This window comes from Uloborus diversus, chromosome 8 (genome assembly GCF_026930045.1).
Source record: "Uloborus diversus isolate 005 chromosome 8, Udiv.v.3.1, whole genome shotgun sequence".
In the NCBI taxonomy this organism is placed as follows: Eukaryota; Metazoa; Arthropoda; class Arachnida; order Araneae; family Uloboridae; genus Uloborus; species Uloborus diversus.
The window spans coordinates 98,324,166-98,345,842 of NC_072738.1; the positions used below are offsets into that span (position 1 = coordinate 98,324,166).

The 21,677-nt window shown below is 34.2% G+C and overlaps 1 protein-coding gene across 1 annotated transcript in view; it reads right to left on the reverse strand.

The window, feature by feature from the left end:
- Positions 1-925: 925 nt before the first annotated feature.
- Positions 926-21,677, reverse strand: part of LOC129228505 (uncharacterized) — a 38,154-nt gene continuing 17,402 nt past the window's right edge. The window contains exons 2-5 of the mRNA XM_054863184.1: positions 8,360-8,412; positions 5,633-5,743; positions 3,316-3,367; positions 926-957 (exon numbers count right to left, since the gene is read on the reverse strand). Of these exons, the coding sequence (XP_054719159.1) occupies positions 926-957; positions 3,316-3,367; positions 5,633-5,743; positions 8,360-8,412 (248 nt within the window). The remainder of the gene's footprint in view (positions 958-3,315; positions 3,368-5,632; positions 5,744-8,359; positions 8,413-21,677) is intronic.

Genomic DNA, 21,677 nt, shown 5'->3' on the forward strand with positions numbered 1-21,677 from the left:
GACTCTGCAATGCACCAGCTACGTTCGAGGGTCTTATGGAGACAGTGTTAAGAGGACCCTCCTACGAATCCTTTCTGATCAATTTAGACGATATCATCAACGTGGGACGCAGCTTCGAAGAACATCTGGTTAATCTTACGAAAGTGCTGCAAAAGCTTAAGGAAGTCAATCTGAAGTTAAGCCCGTCCAAATGTAATTTGTTCCGCCGAGAAGTGAACTACCTTGGTCACATTATTACTTCTGAGGGTGTACAAACCGATCCAGAAAAGGTATCTGCAGTCAAGAGTTGGAGTCGTCCCGAAAACGTTCATCAGCTGCGAAGTTTCCTGGGGCTCTGAACGTACTACAGGAAGTATTTAAAGGGTTTTTCCAACATTACACGACCTTTACCTAAGCTGACGGAGATCAAGCAAAAGTTTGAATGGTCCAAAGAATGCGATAATGCATTTCTACGACTAAAAAGGAGGCTTTAATATCAACGACTATCCTCGCATACCCTCATTCTGGAAAATCCTTCATCCTCGACACTGATGCGAGCCACGAGGGCATCGGAGCTGTTTTATATGAAGAAATTCACGGCAATGAACATGTCATCGCTTACTGGAGCAAATGCTTATCAAAGTCGGAGCGAAATTACTGCGTCACCTTAAAGGAGCTACTGGTCATAGTGAAAGCTGTAGAACACTTGCATCCTTATCTCTACGGCCGGAAATTTCTGCTTTGGGCATATAATGCCTCGCTAACTTAGCTTTTGAACTAACTTTTGGTGGATACAGCGGCTACAGGAATATGACATGGAGATCAAGCTCCGAAAAGCGTTGTCTCACGGTAATGCAGACGCTTTATCAAGGAGACACTGTCCTGAGAACTGCCATTATTGTTCTCGAATCGAGAAACAGTATGGAACGACTAGCCCTCTTGCCTATCAGGTGACAGTGACTTCAACATCGTCAGAACCTGATCCAGGGAATAAAGACCAAGTTATTAAATACCCAGACATAAAACCAATTTTGGAGTTCATGGAAAGTGACAGTCGACGATCTAGCTGGCAGGACGTTTCCATCTTCAGTCCTGCAACAAAAAGTTACTGAGCTTTATGGAACTCACTCCATTTACGGAACAGCGTATTGTACCGAAAATGGGAATCTGATGACGGCGAAACATCTAGGTGGCAAATACTACTTCACCGAGCAAGGATGTCAGATGTTCTGAAGGAACTACATAGTAGTGCGACTGGAGGACATTTTTGGGTGCTGAAAACCCTCAATAAAGTTCTAGAGCGCTTCTTCTGGAGCATCACGTGGAGAAGTGGTGCCATTCTTGTGACACCTGTGCTGCCCGTAAAGGACCGAAGAAAAGAAGCAGAGGGAAGCTACATCTGTACAACGTTGGAGCTCCTTTCGAACGAATCGGGATCGATATCCTGGGTCCGCTACCAAGAACTGCTGACGGGAACAAATACATCCTTGTTCCATCGACTATTTCTCCAAATGGCCCAAAGCATATCCCATTCGAGATCAAGAAGCTACCATCGTAGCAGAGACTCTAGTCCTGCTTTGGATCATGAAATATGGAACACCTTTGCAGATTTATTCCGATCAAGGGAGGAATTTCATCTCTGCTGTGTTTAAGGGCCTATGTCAAATTTTCGGAATGGAGAAAAATAGGACAACATCACTACACCCACAATCGGACGGCATTGTGGAGAGATTTAACCGCACAATCCAGAATAATCTCTCCAGAAATCAACAGGATTAGGACAAGAAGCTGCCTTTATACCTGCTGGCCTACCGCAATGTTGTCCACGAGACTACCGGATATGCCCCATCTCAGATGCTCTTCGGACGGGAGCTTCGGCTACCTTGTGATCTCGTATTCGGTCGTCCTCTGGATGCGCCTTCATCGCCTGAGGAGTACATCTAGAATCACCAAGCCCGGTTGGAAGATGTTCATAACTTCGCACGAGAGCGAATCAACATCGCGGCGGAGAAGATGAAGATCCGATACGACGCAAGGTCAACTGGACATGATATCAACAAAGGTGACAAAGTTTGGTTATGTAATCCCATCGACGGAAAGGTCTTTCACCCAAATTGCAGTCGCATTGGGATTTACCCCATAAAATCCTTAACCGAATGAATGACGTTTTAGTGAGGATCCAAAATCACCTAATGCAAAACCTAGTTTTGTACATTGTAATCGGTTAAGCCATACTATGACCATATTTCATAAATATTACGTTAACAACCATGGTTTATAACATAAAAGTTGTAGATAATTTTTGCTTTTAATGTTTTGTAATATTTCTTGTTATTATTGTGTTTTCTGTGTATTATTGGTTATTATTTAATGTGTGTATTTGTGAACTTGTGATAGAAGTTTGGCATTCTTTCTGGGGATTGAACTGCTCTCGACGTGCAGTCCTTAGGAAAGGGGCAATGTTACAAATTCTGTAAATAGTAATTATTTTTGTGAATAATGTGTAGTAATCTCTCTAAATTTGGTGGTTATTAAATTATCTTTCATCTAAAATTATTGTAGTAACGTAACCTGTAAATAGTTTCTTGTATTGAATACACAGCCCCCGTATACATTCGACTTCAGTATACGTTCCCCCTATTTTTCATTGATAAGATTTGTGAATGAATAAAACGAAAATAGAAGGAAACTTCGGGAATCTTGTGGATTATTTGAGAGATCTCTTTCGAGGTTTATAAATAGCCACGGCTCTAATTTACCTAAATACAATGCTTTACGTTCGTATATGTGATTAGGAATTTTTTTTTTTTTTTTTTACTTTGAAAACGTGTCATCTAAATTAAGTGATTCACCTTTTGAATGCGGGCTCTGAATCTCTACTTCATTTTAGGGGTTGCCATGTAGCAAAAAGGACAGGCATGAGAATTCGTCTTAAAAAATAAAAGTGAAAATTCTGGGCAGTTTCAATATTGTTACACCATTAAATGCATTGCACTACTTATACCTAAAATGTATTTTTGTTTTGGACTTGATCTAAATTATTGGGGAAAGTTTCATCGTTGCAGACGTTCGACCAGTTGAAGATAGTTCAATTGTGCTTCGTTACAAACAACAATACATTAACATAACAATTTGTTCAGGCTCTATTGATCGAAAAAGAATTGAAAATGAATTAAAAGCATTAAATAACTTTTTTTTTCTAATTATTATTTTTTTTAAGTCTAGCTCCGCACATACAAAAAAGCTATTTTAAATTCAAAAATTTTATACTAAATTTCTAATAATAAAAGTTCATATTTTTGAAGCCTTAACTAAAGAAAATAATAAAATATTGACTCACCCCCACATGATCTATGCCTTTGATACTTATCTCAGAGAGAGTAGATTGCTGAAAAAGAAAATCACAGATAAAATTAGAAATTAGGAGCATTTGTTTTGTGTTATACGTTAAAAAACGATGAAAACTATGAAAGGGGCACACACTGTTGAAAATAATCAAAACGTCACAGATCATTTTCGGGCAACGTTCCAGGATTTTTCGGATTTCAATCAGATTCCTCTGAAAATCAAGTACATTGTCCGTTTTTCACGAGAAAGCACTTGACTCCACCTTTGTCACGTGGTATCTGACTATTCCATTTCGCTGTTTTCGGTAGAAGGCCTAGTCGGATCACAGCATTTTGTCGTAAAAGCTGCAGTTTTTAAAGCGAAGCGTACGAATAACGAAAGTAACAGCTGACCAAGCGAAGCGTACGAATAACGAAAGGAACAGCTGACCAGTGAAGCAATTGATGTAAAGGACATTGATTTTTTTGCACATTAAAACGCATGCCTAAGTTAAGGTTGTTTGGTTGTCTCATTTACAAGCACAGGGATATGTTTACCGATCACCCCGTGCAAAATCGAACTCTGCGTTCGAGAAGGCGGAACGAAGTAGAACCCCTATAACTGAAGGCCGACGCATCCGCCATATTGGAGCAACCGTACATCAGGGAAAGCTACCTTTATTGGCAATCATTCGCACAGCAGGGAACAAGAGAGTCAGAGGGCGAAGGTGAACATTGGCAACGTTTTGAAAACAGTTGGCGTCATTTCCAGGCCGCCAGTCACTTCACGGGCTATTATTATCTATTTCTTTTTTCTTTCTGCATCTGCTGGAAATCTGAAGAGCTGAAATCCTTTTGTGGAGCTGTTTGCACAATTAACAGCCGAACAATCATCCATTTGACTCAATTTAACACAAGCTAAAGAAATGTAAGCCTCAGCAACAATGCTATCGCTATGAAGCATTGGATTATATTTGCTCCAAAATGGCGGATGCCTCGGCTCCTCCACTATAGGGACCTTAGGACGAAGTGCCTTCTCGTAGAAAACGGACAATACTTGCAAAAAGGATTCGAGAAATTGAAACCCCTTAAAAATGACGAGCAGACTTTTCCGACTAACTTGCACAGCAATAGGTGCTTAAGGTCTCATGAGCGCGTTGCAAAATGGCAGTTTTGTACGTTTGAAAAGTCGCTTTCAAGTTCGTGGTCTCTATTTTCCTTTTTAGCTCTGGGCTTGAATTGAGTTGAGCCTAGGACTTTTTGCTAAAACAGAAATGTTTGTATCTGTTGTTCTATTTAACTGAAAAAAATGAAACAAGCTTTAATTAACGCAGAAAAAAATCTTTTAAAATGCAATTCCACGAAAATTTATCCTGACACATCAACATTTTTTTCCCTCACATAATATGCAAACAAACATTTTTTTTTTTTTTTTGACCAAGAAATATCTGTTCTTTTCAACATCAGCATCAATTTTGAGTTTAAAATATTTTATTAAAAATTAAGATTTTAGCCTTATTCGATAACATTTGGACGAAGTCAAAAAAAAAAAAAAAAAAAAGCCATGCTAGTGAAATAAATGGAAGAGCCATATCTTTACTTAATCATCATTTTTTTTTTTTGGAAAAACTATCAAATATCATGAACACAGATGCTTTACCATAATTATGTTTCTTTTTTTTTTTTTTTTTTTAAAGATTTTGACAAGTTTTAAACCGTCCAAGATAAGCAGGTCACTTTTTATTGGTCAGACACGTAACGCAAAAGGAACAAAAGTTTTTCTCCATGGTCAAATTGGGGAACTAGAAGAAAGATATATCATACCAAAAATTAGCTTGATACATAATACCTGTAACCTGACTTTCATCTTCAATCATCAGGCAGACAATTTTTAATGAGGCCTTTTGAGTTAAATCTTTCATTAATCAGTTAATCTTTAAACTAGGAGCTATAAATATTCTTCACAACAGTGAAAAGTCTGGATTCGCGCAACGTGTAGCAATTCGGGAAATTTTTTGACAATGATACTTGATTTTCCCAGGAAGCGGATAAAAACCATTGAAAACACTAAATGTAACACGGAAATACTCAGTAACGTTTCGGAATTTTTTTTACAGTGGCAGGACAATACTCCCAAGAGTTAGGGTTTTTTTTTTTTTTTTTGATAATTAGTGACCTAAATCTTTTTTTTTTTCTTTTCACTAAAGGACTTCATGCAGCAACAGGAACAACTTAAGAAAGGATAAAAGATCATACATTTTAGTTTTCTGTTGATATACAACTTTTGAAAAAAAAAAAAAAAAAAAGGTTATGGGCCCTCAACTTACCCTAGCATACTCTTCCAGTTTGCACCATTGAGCAGCGACGTCCATTAAGTCGTTCCCGGTTGTTGCGCCCTTTGTTGCCTCATTTACCCATTGGGTTACAGTTTCATGATCCTACAAGAAACAACACAAATTACTAAAAGTAAGATTTGATATGTCATGTCCTTAGTACTCAGTATTTTTATATAAGAGATTTTCAGTAGCAGAAACCTGATATGACGCAAAGTTTCAGGAAAATGCTTTGCATTCATATTTTAACGAAGTTACAGTATATTTAAATTTATTGTACCTTTTCTAAAAATGTAGAACATAAATAAAAGTAATGGTTGCACAAACATTTTATACCCTCAAGTTTTATGGGATTTACATGTTTTGAAAAGTACTAGATTCATTTTATTCGGTTCACCTTGGTTTAGGCTAAAATAAATTTCTGTCTTTTTAAATTACGGGTTGTCTCCCGCTCGAGTCTCGTTGCTAGAAACAGCACCAGAAAGTTATTCACCTAAATTGCTTTTAAGAGTCATTACATGTTCAACTAAAGCCGCCGATTGTGGTATTATTTCTTAATAATAATACGCATTAAGATCTTTCGCATCAAATTTGAACTTGAAACAAATTCTCGTTTTTTGATTACAAAAAAACGCCTAGAACAACTGATGCGTCTACTGTGTTAATTCAAATAGCCAAATGTTCCCAAATAAAGTTCGAGTATGAACGGTTTGCTCATTAACGGGTATTTAGTAGGTTCCCCTGTTTCTGTCTTAGTTTTTAGATTGATAATTTGTTCATTTTATGGATTTAAAGCAAATATTCGAGGAATAAGTGGGCCTTGCTTCGCTCGAGTCATAAATCTATGAAATGCTGCTTCTTCCCACTTTGTGCAGTATATTTCTTATATTTCTGTTTGTGATGTAACAAAATTCTTCCAATTTTCTGCGAAATCAAAAACGCGAATTCCATTTTACATCAAAAGATCAACTATTCATTTTAAAATAAACCAGTAGCATAGATGCAATACATTTATCAAGCATGTTTACATCATTTTTCTAGATAGAAGGTTAAATATTTACATTTCTATGCGGTTAATGGATGAATGATTAAATAAACAATCCAATATATGTTCATAATATGAAAATTCAAAAAGTTTCATTACTTTCAATTAGTTCTTAATCGATTTATTAAATAACGATCTATGCGAGGGACCAGCCAGACCCAATCCGTCTTTCTAAGTTTAATCCAGATAGACATAAATCAGTAAATATTTTAACTTTTTCAAAAAAAAAAAAAGTTTTCGACCTCAAATCGCTTTGTGGCGCAACATTATCAGCCAAAAAGTATCGAATTAAGAAAAGAAAAAAACTTAAAAAATCATGAATTGAGCTGGATCATCTCGATCTTCTCCTTGTTTACATTCCGTTACTTGATAAACCGTGACCTTGAATGTCACGTTTTAAATGTGGTGACGGTGCCTTAATGATTTTTTGAGTAATAACTTATGTTCTACCGCAGGGAATGCAATAAAAATTTCTTACCCAGGCTGATTTTGCTGTCTTAAATATAATTATGTTGCAAAAATTAGGGGTTCTCATTTAAAAATCAAGACTTGGGGCTAATTTTATTTCGTATATGGTCCCTTATCAAAATGTTACATGCATAGTTTTAAAGAAGACTTTAAACCATCTCGGATGACTCCTTCTTTTCTTTCTAGCATGTATAATGGCGGAATAATTAAAAGTGTTTCGTTTTTACTTCCTCTTACAAAAAAGGAAGTATTGTATTCGCAAAAAAATTTTCACCCAAAAATCGGCCTTAATTTCCATTTTGCTTACCCCCGAATAAATGTTGTTGTTTTTTTTTTTTTTTCGACTCGACCACACGTGGATAAGTGACTTAGAACGTATGGATACGCGAAATATCCATTTTGACAATTCCCGAGTTAATTACAACGAGTTTTCACGTGACGTCTGTACGTACGTATGTTTGTATGTGCGAATGTGCGTATATATGTCGCATAACTCAAGAACGATATGTCCTAGAAAGTTGAAATTTGGTACGTAGACTCCTACGGAGGTCTAGTTGCGCACCTTCTCTTTTGGTTGCATTCAGGTGTTTCTAAAGGGGTTTTTTGCTCCTTTTTGAGGGGAATGATTGTTAATTTCGATGTAAACTCAAGTGGTGTTACAATTTGGCAGATACTTGGCGATATACCACCAGTCATTTGGTCGACTTGATGACAAATTTGGCGATTTTTTTTTTTTTTTTGGTTTCAGTTTGGCCACTGTAGGTGATATTTAGAGAGTAAACTATTGAATCACATTAAAATTGCCAATAATGGGCAAATGACATCAAATTGGAGTAAAAGGAAGTCATGTGATGCACACATCAGCTCATTTTTTCTATGACTGTACAGCTGGTAGTGTCCTTCTCTCTGAGAATTTTTCCAGATTTTTTGCTTGAAGTGATCTTAGTAAATCATACTATGTTCACATGTTCCGTGTTCACATGAGCGCTCTTTTCCCCTACCTAACGATTTACAGTTCACTCAAAATTTATAATTTTAGAGCCAGCTAATTTTACAAACATTCCAATAGATAATGTTAAGGTTCGAAGCGCAAAATACTAGTTTTGAGACCCGTTTATTATGAATCGCGGTTCATTGTTTTCTGTTTCAATTTTAAAATAAGGGTATTTATTTTAAACTAAACATAAAAGAGAAAGAATATGTCATACCTCTTCGTCGAAAATGTAATAACACTTTTCCAGTCTCTCTTGAGCTTCCTTTCCTGTAACAAAATGTATCACTTACACTTCATTATACCTGACAATTATAAATATACTAGTCGACCCGTGCGGAACTCCGCACTGTGCTTCGAATCGCTTTATAAGGCATTTCTTTCTTTAAAATTTTCAAAGGAAGAACATTATGAAGAAGAACCGAAAAAAAGTAAGCGCAGAAGAGAAGGCATGTAATTTAAAGACATCAGTAACAAAACCTCGTTAAATACAACGTTGTGATAATTTGATCATCGCTCAACTGTTGGTCGTACATATTTTCAATGCAAACTTAAATATCATTAAAAGTGTGGCTGAGTAGTGACTCGTGAAAAAGCAATAATTGTGCATGTGAAAAAACAGGTTGTGGTAAATACAGTCCTGCCCATGTGAGCATCTGACGGGAAAAAAAGAAACATTAAAGAGATATTTATTGGCGCGGATTCAAATTGGGGCCATTCTGATTAACAGCCCGACAGCACAACAAACCTAGCAACCTAGCAATGGCGCCTTCCTTTTCGAAAGTTATTCACTGAAGGAATGCGTAGTAAAAAACAGCAAAAAAGCTTTTTGCCAAAAAAAAAATAATAATAATAAGATCATGCTTCTATGTTTTGTCATTACCCAGCATGATACGAATTAAAATTTTTCGTAAAGCATGGAATTTGATTAAAGAATGACGAAGATCTCACGTAGCAATTGAAACAAACATTCTAGAGAAGTAATAAATTAGATTGAAAATAAGTGTTTTTATCTTTGAATATTATGAAGAAAAACCGAAAAAAGTAAACGGAAAAAAGTAAGAGCACAAGAGAAGGCATGTAATTTGAAGACATCAGTAACAAAATCTCGTTAAATACAACGTTGTGATAATTTGATCATCGCTCCCCTTTTGGTTGTATGTATTTTCAATGCAAATATAAATATCAATAAAAGTGTGGCTGAGTGACACGTGAAAAATCTGTAATTTTGCATGTGAAAAAACAGGTTGTGGCAAATACAGTCCAGCCCATGTGAGCATCTGACGGAAAAAGAAGAAACATTAAAGATATTTAGTGGCACGGATTCGAACTGGCGCCATTCTGATTAACAGTACGATGCTCCAACAAACCTAGCAACTGTGCTTTCCTTTTCGAATGCTATTCATTGAAGGAATGCGTAATAAAACACAGTAAAAAAGTTTTTCGCCGAAAACAATATAATAAGATCATGAGTCTATCTTTTTTCATTAGCCAGCATGATACGATTTAAAATTATTCGTAAAACATGGAATTTGATTAAAGAATGAGGAAGACCTCACGTAGCGATTGAAACAAAAATTCTAGAGAAGTAATAAATTCGGTTGAAAAAATAAGTGTTTTTATTTTTGAATATTCAACAATTTCCCATAATAGGCTTATTTAACCTGTACGGCTTAAAAGCCCGTACTTCTTTTTCTTTTAATCGAACACTTAAAATTCAAAACCAAAACCAGTTGAACCGATTCCGTTTTAAGTGTAATTTTTCGAACGTAGACAAAATGTGTTTTTTTTTTTTTTCAGCCGAAAGCAGAGGAGTAGAAAATGACTTCTTACTAATGAAGTTGATAATAATTTTAATGTTTTATATCGTATTCGAATAAATAATTAAAGATTTACTGGTTGAAACTCGTAGTTTTAATTTGGCGTAGTATTTTTTCATTTGTACAAAAAGGTTGAAGACTGCTATTAGAAACATCTACATTTCAGCATACAATGAAAATGTTTCTCTGTACAAAAATGACTTCCTTTAGGTAAATCTAATACTTTTTTTATGCTTATATTATGCTGAGTGATCTGAATGTAGTCAGAGCTTTAAAAAAAGGAAGAATACCCTTCGATTAACAGTCAACTTATCTTAATGATAACTGTAGCTTGCATAATGGAGTCGAAACACCAAGTAACATTCCCACTTCATTTATTTTTTTTACGTGTGTATGTTATGAGTACATGTAATGCGTAATACTAATATAAATTTAGCCGAACGCTCTACTGAAAAAAACTTATCAATTTAACCAAACAACTAATTCCGGTGCTTTTAAACTTTATTAAAATATGAACACACACACACACAGGTTTTTTTTTTTTTTTTTTTTTTTGCCGAAAGCGACGTAAAAAATTGGAAAACTGCATTAGAACTTTGCAAAAAAAAAAAAAAATGCATAAGAACTACAGGCTGCATCAAGGTTTTCAAACAGCAAGGGGTGTTTTCGAAAACTTGATTTTTCGACCGTAAGACTATTTTTCATCATTAGCCAGCCTGATAAGTTTTAAAATGAGAAGGGAACAATATAGAAGATAAGATATTGAAGAGAAATGTTTTTATTGTTGAAAATTTTTACAATTCGTTACCGCAGGCAGCTTGAACCGTTATGACTTAGATGGCAGCACATGTTCATCATTTAACAGCACGGTTAAAATACAAAATAAATTGAATTATGCTCTATTTTAAGCGTTGCTTTTAGAATGTAGTAAAAATTTGATAAGCTATTTTTTTTTTTTGCAAAAAGTAGAAAAAATATATATTTTGCCCTTTAAATTGAGGTAGTATATTTTTTATTTGTACAAAGAGTCAAAAACTCATTAGAAGAATATATATTTCAATATACGATTTATTATTTTTTTCTGAACAAAAAACAATTCTGTTATAGTCTGAAATCTTAAACCTGTTACTTATATTTTCGCTTACATTATGCTTTAATTTTCTTACCAGAGCCAAAGCTTTAAAAAAAGAAAAAACGTACAATGCAGAAGCAATTTAGCACAAAGTCGCATCAAGTTTTCATAACAGCAAGTAGCATTTCCTTCTCATTTATTCTATTCCCTCATACTTGTTATTCACTTCATTAAGTGTTCATGCAATACGCGATATTTTTCTAGTTTTTTGATGCAGATTGTCCGGACGTGGGCCCGAACGCTCATTCTCCTGGTTACGAGAAGAACGCGCTGCCAATCAAGCTATTCAGCTCTGTTGGACATAGTGCAAGTTAAAGTTATAAGTTTAACCGAAAACCTCATTCTGGTTCTTTAAAACTGGTTTTTCGGCTGAAAAAAAACAATTTTTAGACCGTGGTCTATTTTTCGTCAGTAGCCAGCACCATAAGCTTTAAAATAAAGTGTAAATCAAAGAAATCGATCAAGAATTGAGGAAAATCTGGCGTAGAAACCAAAAACAGGCTACAGAAATAATATATAAGGACTAGTCGACCCGTGCGGAACTCCGCACTGTGCTTCGAATCGTTTCATAAGGTATTTCGCTCTTTAAGAATTTCAAAGGAAGAACATTATGAAGAAGAACCGAAAAAAAAGTAAGCGCAGAAGAGAAGGCATGTAATTTAAAGACATCAGTAACAAAACCTCGTTAAATACAACGTTGTGATAATTTGATCATCGCTCAACTGTTGGTCGTACATATTTTCAATGCAAACTTAAATATCATTAAAAGTGTGGCTGAGTAGTGACTCGTGAAAAAGCAATAATTGTGCATGTGAAAAAACAGGTTGTGGTAAATACAGTCCTGCCCATGTGAGCATCTGACGGGAAAAAAAGAAACATTAAAGAGATATTTATTGGCGCGGATTCAAATTGGCGCCATTCTGATTAACAGCCCGACACCACAACAAACCTAGCAACCTAGCAATGGCGCCTTCCTTTTCGAAAGTTATTCTCTGAAGGAATGCGTAGTAAAAAACAGCAAAAAAGCTTTTTGCCAAAAAAATAATAATAATAATAAGATCATGCTTCTATGTTTTGTCATTACCCAGCATGATACGATTTAAAATTTTTCGTAAAGCATGGAATTTGATTAAAGAATGACGAAGATCTCACGTAGCAATTGAAACAAACATTCTAGAGAAGTAATAAATTAGATTGAAAATAAGTGTTTTTGTCTTTGAATATTATGAAGAAAAACCGAAAAAAGTAAACGGAAAAAAGTAAGCGCACAAGAGAAGGCATGTAATTTGAAGACATCAGTAACAAAATCTCGTTAAATACAACGTTGTGATAATTTGATCATCGCTCCCCTTTTGGTTGTATGTATTTTCAATGCAAATATAAATATCAATAAAAGTGTGGCTGAGTGACACGTGAAAAATCTGTAATTTTGCATGTGAAAAAACAGGTTGTGGCAAATACAGTCCAGCCCATGTGAGCATCTGACGGAAAAAGAAGAAACATTAAAGAAATTTAGTGGCACGGATTCGAACTGGCGCCATTCTGATTAACAGTACGATGCTCCAACAAACCTAGCAACTGTGCCTTCCTTTTCGAATGCTATTCATTGAAGGAATGCGTAATAAAACACAGTAAAAAAGTTTTTCGCCGAAAACAATATAATAAGATCATGCGTCTATCTTTTTTCATTAGCCAGCATGATACGATTTAAAATTATTCGTAAAACATGGAATTTGATTAAAGAATGAGGAAGACCTCACGTAGCGATTGAAACAAAAATTCTAGAGAAGTAATAAATTCGGTTGAAAAAATAAGTGTTTTTATTTTTGAATATTCAACAATTTCCCATAATAGGCTTATTTAACCTGTACGGCTTAAAAGCCCGTACTTCTTTTTCTTTTAATCGAACACTTAAAATTCAAAACCAAAACCAGTTGAACCGATTCCGTTTTAAGTGTAATTTTTCGAACGTAGACAAAATGTGTGTTTTTTTTTTTTTTTTTTCAGCCGAAAGCAGAGGAGTAGAAAATGACTGCTTACTAATGAAGTTGATAATAATTTTAATGTTTTATATCGTATTCGAATAAATAATTAAAGATTTACTGGTTGAAACTCGTAGTTTTAATTTGGCGTAGTATTTTTTCATTTGTACAAAAGGTTGAAGACTGCTATTAGAAACATCTACATTTCAGCATACAATGAAAATGTTTCTCTGTACAAAAATGACTTCCTTTAGGTAAATCTAATACTTTTTTTATGCTTATATTATGCTGAGTGATCTGAATGTAGTCAGAGCTTTAAAATAAGGAAGAATACCCTTCGATTAACAGTCAACTTATCTTAATGATAACTGTAGCTTGCATAATGGAGTCGAAACACCAAGTAACATTCCCACTTCATTTATTTTTTTTACGTGTGTATGTTATGAGTACATGTAATGCGTAATACTAATATAAATTTAGCCGAACGCTCTACTGAAAAAAACTTATCAATTTAACCAAACAACTAATTCCGGTGCTTTTAAACTTTATTAAAATATGAACACACACACACAGGTTTTTTTTTTGCCGAAAGCGACGTAAAAAATTGGAAAACTGCATTAGAACTTTGCAAAAAAAAAAAAAAAAAATGCATAAGAACTTCAGGCTGCATCAAGGTTTTCAAACAGCAAGGGGTGTTTTCGAAAACTTGATTTTTCGACCGTAAGACTATTTTTCATCATTAGCCAGCCTGATAAGTTTTAAAATGAGAAGGGAACAATATAGAAGATAAGATATTGAAGAGAAATGTTTTTATTGTTGAAAATTTTTACAATTCGTTACCGCAGGCAGCTTGAACCGTTATGACTTAGATGGCAGCACATGTTCATCATTTAACAGCACGGTTAAAATACAAAATAAATTGAATTATGCTCTATTTTAAGCGTTGCTTTTAGAATGTAGTAAAAATGTGATAAGATATTTTTTTTTTTTTGCAAAAAGTAGAAAAAATATATATTTTGCCCTTTAAATTGAGGTAGTATATTTTTTATTTGTACAAAGAGTCAAAAACTCATTAGAAGAATATATATTTCAATATACGATTTATTATTTTTTTCTGAACAAAAAACAATTCTGTTATAGTCTGAAATCTTAAACCTGTTACTTATATTTCCGCTTACATTGTGCTTTAATTTTCTTACCAGAGCCAAAGCTTTCAAAAAAAAAAAAAAAAAACGTACAATTCAGAAGCAATTTAGCACAAAAGTCGCGTCAAGTTTTCATAACAGCAAGTAGCATTTCCTTCTCATTTATTCTATTCCCTCATATTTGTGATTCACTTCATTAAGTGTTCATGCAATGCGCGATATTTTTCTAGTTTTTTGCTGCAGATTGTCCGGACGTGGGCCCGAACGCTCATTCTCCTGGTTACGAGGAGAACGCGCTGCCAATCAAGCTATTCAGCTCTGTTGGACATAGTACAAGTTAAAGTTATAAGTTTAACCGAAAACCTCATTCTGGTTCTTTAAAACTGGTTTTTCGGCTGAAAAAAAAACAATTTTTAGACCGTGGTCTATTTTTCGTCAGTAGCCAGCACCATAAGCTTTAAAATAAAGTGTAAATCAAAGAAATCGATCAAGAATTGAGGAAAATCTGGCGTAGAAACCAAAAACAGGCTACATAAATAATATATAAGGACTAGTCGACCCGTGCGGAACTCCGCACTGTGCTTCGAATCGTTTCATAAGGTATTTCGCTCTTTAAGAATTTCAAAGGAAGAACATTATGAAGAAGAACCGAAAAAAAAGTAAGCGCAGAAGAGAAGGCATGTAAATTAAAGACATCAGTAACAAAACCTCGTAAAATACAACGTTGTGACAATTTGATCATCGCTCACCTTTTGGTCGTACATATTTTCAATTCAAACATAAATATCATTAAAAGTGTGGCTCAGTAATGACTCGTGAAAAAGCAATAATTGTGCATGTAAAAAAACAGGTTGTGGCAAATACAGTCCTGCCCATGTGAGCATCTGACGGGAAAAAAAGAAATATTAAAGAGATATTTATTGGTACGGATTCGAATTGGCGCCATTCAGATTAACAGCCCGACACCCCAACAAATTTAGCAATTGCGCCTTCCTTTTCGAAAGCTATTCATTGAAGGAGTGCGTAGTACACAACAGCAAAAAAGCTTTTTGCCAAAAAAAAATAATAATAATAATAATAATAAGATCATGCTTCTATGTTTTGTCATTAACCAGCATGATACGATTTAAAATTATTCGAAAAGCATGGAATTTGATTAAAGAATGACGAAGATCTCACGTAGCGATTGAAACGAATATTCTAGAGAAGTAATAAATTAGATTGAAAATAAGTGTTTTTATCTTTGAATATTGAACTATTTCACATAGAAGGTTGCTTTATGAGTTACGGCTTAAATGCCGCACATGTTTCTCTTTTAATCAAACACTTAAAATTCAAAACCAAAACCAGTTGAACTTAGTCCGTTTTTTAAGTGTAATTTTTCGAACGTAGACAAAATGTTTTTTTTTTTTTCAGCAGAAAGCAGAGGAGTAGAAAATGATTTCTTGCTAATGAAGTTGATAATAATTTCAATGCTTTATATCGTATTCGCGCGAATAAAAAATTAAAGGTTTACAGGGTGAAACTCGTAGTTTTATTTTGGCGTAGTATTTTTTCATTTGTACAAAAGGTCGAACACTGCTATTAGAAACATCCACATTTCAGCAAACAATGAAAATGTTTTTCTGCACAAAAAGGATTTCCTTTAGGTAAATCTAATACTTTTTTATGCTTACATTATGCTGAGTGGTCTGGATGTAGTCAAAGCTTAAAAAAAGGAAGAACACTCTTCGATTAATAGTCAACTTATCCGAATGATAACTGTAGCCTGCATAAAGGAGTCGAAACACCAAGTAGCATTCCCACTGCATTTATTTTATTACGTTTGTATGTTATGAGTACATGTAATGCGTAATACTGATACAAATTTGATATTCTTTGAGACAGCCCAAACTTGCCCGAAGTTCAGATAGTTTATAGCCGAACGCTCTACCGAAAAAACTTATCAATTTAACCAAACAACTAAGTCCAGTGCTTTTAAGCTTTATTAAAATATGAACACACACACACAGGCTATTTTTTTTTTTGCCGAAAGCGACGTAAAAAATGGAAAACTGCATTAGAACTTTGCTTTTAAAAAATGCATAAGAACTACAGGCAGCATCAAGGTTTTGAAACAGCAAGGGGCGCTTTCGAAAACTTGATTTTTCGACCGTAAGTCTATTTTTCTTCATTAGCCAGCCTGATAAGTTTTAAAATGAGAAGGAAGTAATATATAAGATAAGATATTGAAGAAACATTTTTTTATTCTTGAAATTTTTTACAATTTGTTGCCGCAGGCTGCTTGAACCGTTATGACTTAGATGGCAGCACGTGTTTATCATTTAACAGCACGGTTAAAATACAAAATAAATTGAACTATGCTCTTTTTTAAGCGTAGCTTTTCGACTGTAGTAAAAATGTGATAAGCTATTTGTTTTTTTTTGCAAGAAAGATTTAAAAAAATAAATATTTTACCCTTCAAATTGAGGTAGTAATTTTTTTATTTGTACAAAGAGTCAAAAACTCATTAGAAGAATATATATTTCAATATACGATTTATTATTTTTTTCTGAACAAAAAACAATTCTATTGTAGTCTGAAATCTTAAACCTGTTACTTATATTTTCGCTTACATTATGCTTTAATTTTCTTACCAGAACCAAAGCTTAAAAAGAAAAAAAAAAAAAAAACCTAAAATTCCGTAGTAATTTAGCACAAAGTCACTTCAAGTTTTCATATCAGCAAGGAGCGTTTCCTTCTCATTTATTTTATTCCTTCATAGTTGTTATTCACTCAATTAAGTGCTCATGTAATGCGCGATATTTCTCTAATTTTTTGTTGCAGATTGTCCGGACATGGGCCCGAACGCGCATTCTCCTGGTTACGAAGAGAACGCTCTGCCGATCAAGCTATTCAGCTCTGTCGGTCATAGCGCAAATTAAAGTTATAAGTTTAACCGAAAACCTCATTCTGGTTCTTTAAAACAGGTTTTTCGGCTGAAAAAAACAATTTTTAGACCGTGGGTCCATTTTTCGTCAGTAGCCAGCACCATAAGCTTTAAAATAAGGCGTAAATCAAAGAAATCGATCAAGAATTGAGGAAAATCTGGCGTAGAAACCAAAAACAGGCTACAGAAATAATATATAAGGATAAATCAAAGAAATCGATCAAGAATTGAGGAAAATCTGGCGTAGAAACCAAAAACAGGCTACAGAAATAATATATAAGGATACAGGGTGTTCCGTTTTAACCTGCAAGACCTTTGTTTTTGCAATCGTTCGTCCTAGATGCATACTTCCTATTGCAAAATTGTCCAAAATCAGATGCAGAGTTGAGATATTGAAAGTTTGAAGTAAAAATAAAAATGGGTCAACAATTACAAATTTTAACTTTTTATACCGGCCCCAGGTCCCCTACGTTATATTCAGGGATATTATCTCCATTGAGAAAGAATTCTAACTCAAAATGTTTGTAATTAGTACGACCAATGTTCACCGAGATACGAAACGCAGCGTTTTTTGACTTACACTACTTTTTACTCACCGTCAATAACACCTTTTGAGGTAAAATATAGCGGTTAACAAATGTTTAGAATTATATGAGTGCATAGAGTGGTTTTCCAAATTATTCGAGGTTTTGTTATGAGTTTTTGCGAATCGCTGCATAACATTTGCATTTGTTTTTGAATAAAAATGAAAAATATAAGTACCTTGTTTTTCTTTAGGGCGTTAATTTCCAATCTCATCTTCTGTATAGTCCCTTAAAATTTGGGACTAGAATATTTCCTTGTGTTTTGATCGCACAAATGCCAAGATTTTTTTTATCAGAAATAGTTTTTGATGGAGATTATTTCTCTAAAAATTAGTTAGGGGACCTAGGGCTCGTATAAAAAGTTAAATCTTGTATTTTTCGACTCATTTTTATTTTGGTTCAAACTTTCAATATTTTAACTCTGCATCTGATTTTGAGCATTTTTGCAATTGGAAGTGTACATCTAGAACTAACGGCTGCGAAAGTCTTGCAGGTTAAAACGGAACATCCTGTATATGTATACATTCGGATTATGGATTTTAAAAGTTCACAATTTTAAAAAAATCTCCTGCGGTTCTAATTGATGAACTTTTGTGTCCTGTTTGCAAAAAACTATTGCTGCAGTTATGGCATAACAAATCATATCACATCAACTCGTGAAACGTTTAGTGAACGAAATACACGGTGCTCTATCCAGTACCAACTACTAAAGCATAATATATATATACATATATATATAACAGTACGGTGTTGTTCGTGTTAAAATGGCTTATACATTGTAAAAAAATTCAGACACGTTACTAATTAGTTCCGCAGATCGTTTCAGGAATCTACAGGTTTTTATTCACTTCCTGAGAAAATCAACTATCTTAGCCAAAAATTTTTACTGAATTGCTGCAAGTTGCACGAATGTGGACTTCTCGCTGTTGTGAAAAATATTTTAGCTACCAGTTTCAAGATTAACTGAGGTATTTATGAAGCGCATCGGTTTCAGTTCGATAATGGATTCTCCTAATTGACACAAATTGAAATAAACATGACAGTGGAATCGGACATTTCGAGAGAAAAATATCTGATTTTAGAGTTACGGAATATAGAATGTATAATAAGTTCGAATAATTCTACAAATATTTTTTAATGTTGTATATTCACCTACTGAAAATTCACCCCATGTGGCATATCACATTCTTGCCTCGAGCACCTCAATTTCTGTCCTAGCGTTGGCCCTGTTTGAAATAAAAGTACGCAAGCCAGGTCCAAAAACGAAGGGGGGGGGGGCGTTTTGTTCACCTATTGTTGAATTGGAAGCTGTAGTGTAGATCGTAGCAAAGCGTTTAAGCACCATGCCGTACTTTAAAGAGCCCCTTGGCAAAGGACAGGCTGACTTATCCGACATTTTGGTTCCAAGACAAAATTGGATCCAACCTCGTTTCTAGTATTTATAAATACGTTATAATATTCATTAGTTGCTATGTCGTAAAACAATTGATGTTAAGTTGAGTAAAATGTCATTTAAACTGACCGAGAAAGATAACTTAGTTCAAAAATTCAACAAAAATACATCGTGAAATATTTACTGTAATAAATCTCATTAGAACACCTTATTTGTTTTCACATTGTATTAATTAAATCGTCATCATCTACAGAGTAAAACAATCAAACATCAACCAGGCAACACATCTAAAGCTTCGACACCAGTATTCTGCAATTAGGCTTTTGTACAAACACTATCTTTTTCTCCCGACAAATTTGGAACCAAAATGTCGGATAAGTCAGATCCTCTTATATAGGAACCTTAGTACATTTTGCGTGGTACAGTCATAGAAAAAAAAACGAAACACTCGTTCGTATTCGAAGACTATTGACACTAGAGACACGTGTAAGGTGGTATTTTTTCAGGAATAGTTTGTTCTACATAATTATGTTAATAAATTGTTGTTAATGGGTCGTCTTCAGACTAAAACGAGCATCAACTTCAAATTTTTCAATGAGAACCCCCCTTTTCTATCACATATTTGTAATCAGCATCCATTTTTAACTTAGTATACAAAATTATGTTTAATTTGATCGGGCCGTTACTTCAGAATTGAGTTTTGAAAAATCCCTCTCGTAATGTTAAAACGTATTTTGATATTTTTATACATAACACATAAACTAGACTAGGTACGGCAAAGATTGTTTTTTTTTATATTAGAATATGAATCGGCCCAATAATAAAAACATCATTTACAACAGCTAAAATGCAAATTTAGTTTTTTTTTTTTTATGTATTATGATATTATTTTTTGAAAAAAATGTGATCAGAAACCACATTAAATTTTAATAGAAAAACAATCTGGATGAGCTCTTATGTGGGAATCCAAAATTTGAGTTCAAAATAATCAGTAGTTTTCTCGCTATGCTTAAAAATTCATTTTTTCCCATTTTTTCCCATTTTATACCTTTTTAAAACAGAAATTATGAAAGTAAGTTTCTTCGTTAAAAAAGAACAAAATTGTTCAACAAAGCCAATTATAACATGGTTCTTCTGCATTAGAATTACGTCTATGAAGTTTTTTATTGCATAAATTTATTCGCTGTCTCTGCAGAAGAACAACACAATATTGCAATCGTCAGTTTTTTGTGGATATCGTTTAACGTCAATATGTAAATAATGCAAAACACTATTTCATTGCCTAATAAAACAATATATTACAAAACATTTTAAATTAAAAGCTACACTTGAAATACTTTTTTTTTCTGCGTTTAGCCATTGCCTTTTGCAAAACAATAATTCTGAAAAAAAAATAATAATTTGAATTTTGTCATCTTGAATTCAAATTATGTTTTTCGCAATCACGAGTGTGTGTATATGTAAGCGTGTGTGTTTGTGTGTGGGGGTATGTGTGTGTGTGTAGGCATGTGTATTTGTGTGTGTGCAGGCATGAGTGTGTGGGTAGTTGTGTGTATGTGTGTGGGGGGGGTATGTGTATGGTTGCGTAGGCATTTGTGTCTGTGTGCAGGCACGAGTGTGTGGGTAGTTGTATGTATGTGAGAGTGTGTGTGTGTGTTTGTGTGTGTATGTGTTTGTGTATGTGTGTAGGTGCGTGTATGTATGTGTGTGTATTTGTATATATGTACATGTGTGTAGGTGCGTGTATGTATGCGTGTAAGTGTTGGATATTGACGAAACCTGGAGACGGTTTTCGCTAGAGGTGCAGCATCGTGAGGACCCGGTCGACGGTGATGCTGCAGAGGGTGGCGGTGGGAAAAATGATAGGAACGTCAAAAACAGTCAAATAAAAGCAATAAGCAATCGTGATTGCTCAAAAAGAAAAAAAAATCACAACTCTTTCACAGAAACATACAATAAAACCTCATTGTCTTGCTTGTCATGTTGCAGTTGGCAGTGTAGAATGAATGACTTGTCTCAATGATATTTTGCTAAAAGGAAAAAATTATTGCCGTGTCTAAATCAGGGAAAAGCACTCGAAAAATAGCCGACAGTGTGAAATTTCTCTTTTAACATTATCCAGATAGGTCAATAGAAAATATTTGCTCTGATCAGTTTGCTGATTTTTACGAATTATCTTTTTTTTTTTTTTTTTTTTTTTTTTTTTGTGAAGTGTTTCAAAATATTCAATGTGTTAAGATCTAGGAGAGGAAATGTAGGCCACAGTAGTGGGTCGCAAGCTTTGAGCCCGAGTTCTGCACACAAACTAGTTGTTGTGGTTAATTGTGAACTTTTTTATTTATTTATTTTTTGACTTAGTCAAAGATTTAACAAAACATTAATTTGAATGTAAGATTAAGTAGAGTTTTTGTCTATTTCTAATTGTAATTTAAATACTATTTTTCTACTTTCTTTCTCTGTAATTGTCCGTGCATTTCGCAAAATAAAATTTTAAAATGTTTTCTTCTTTTTTAAATAACATAGAAAAATATGGAAAAAGTGAACTTAAGT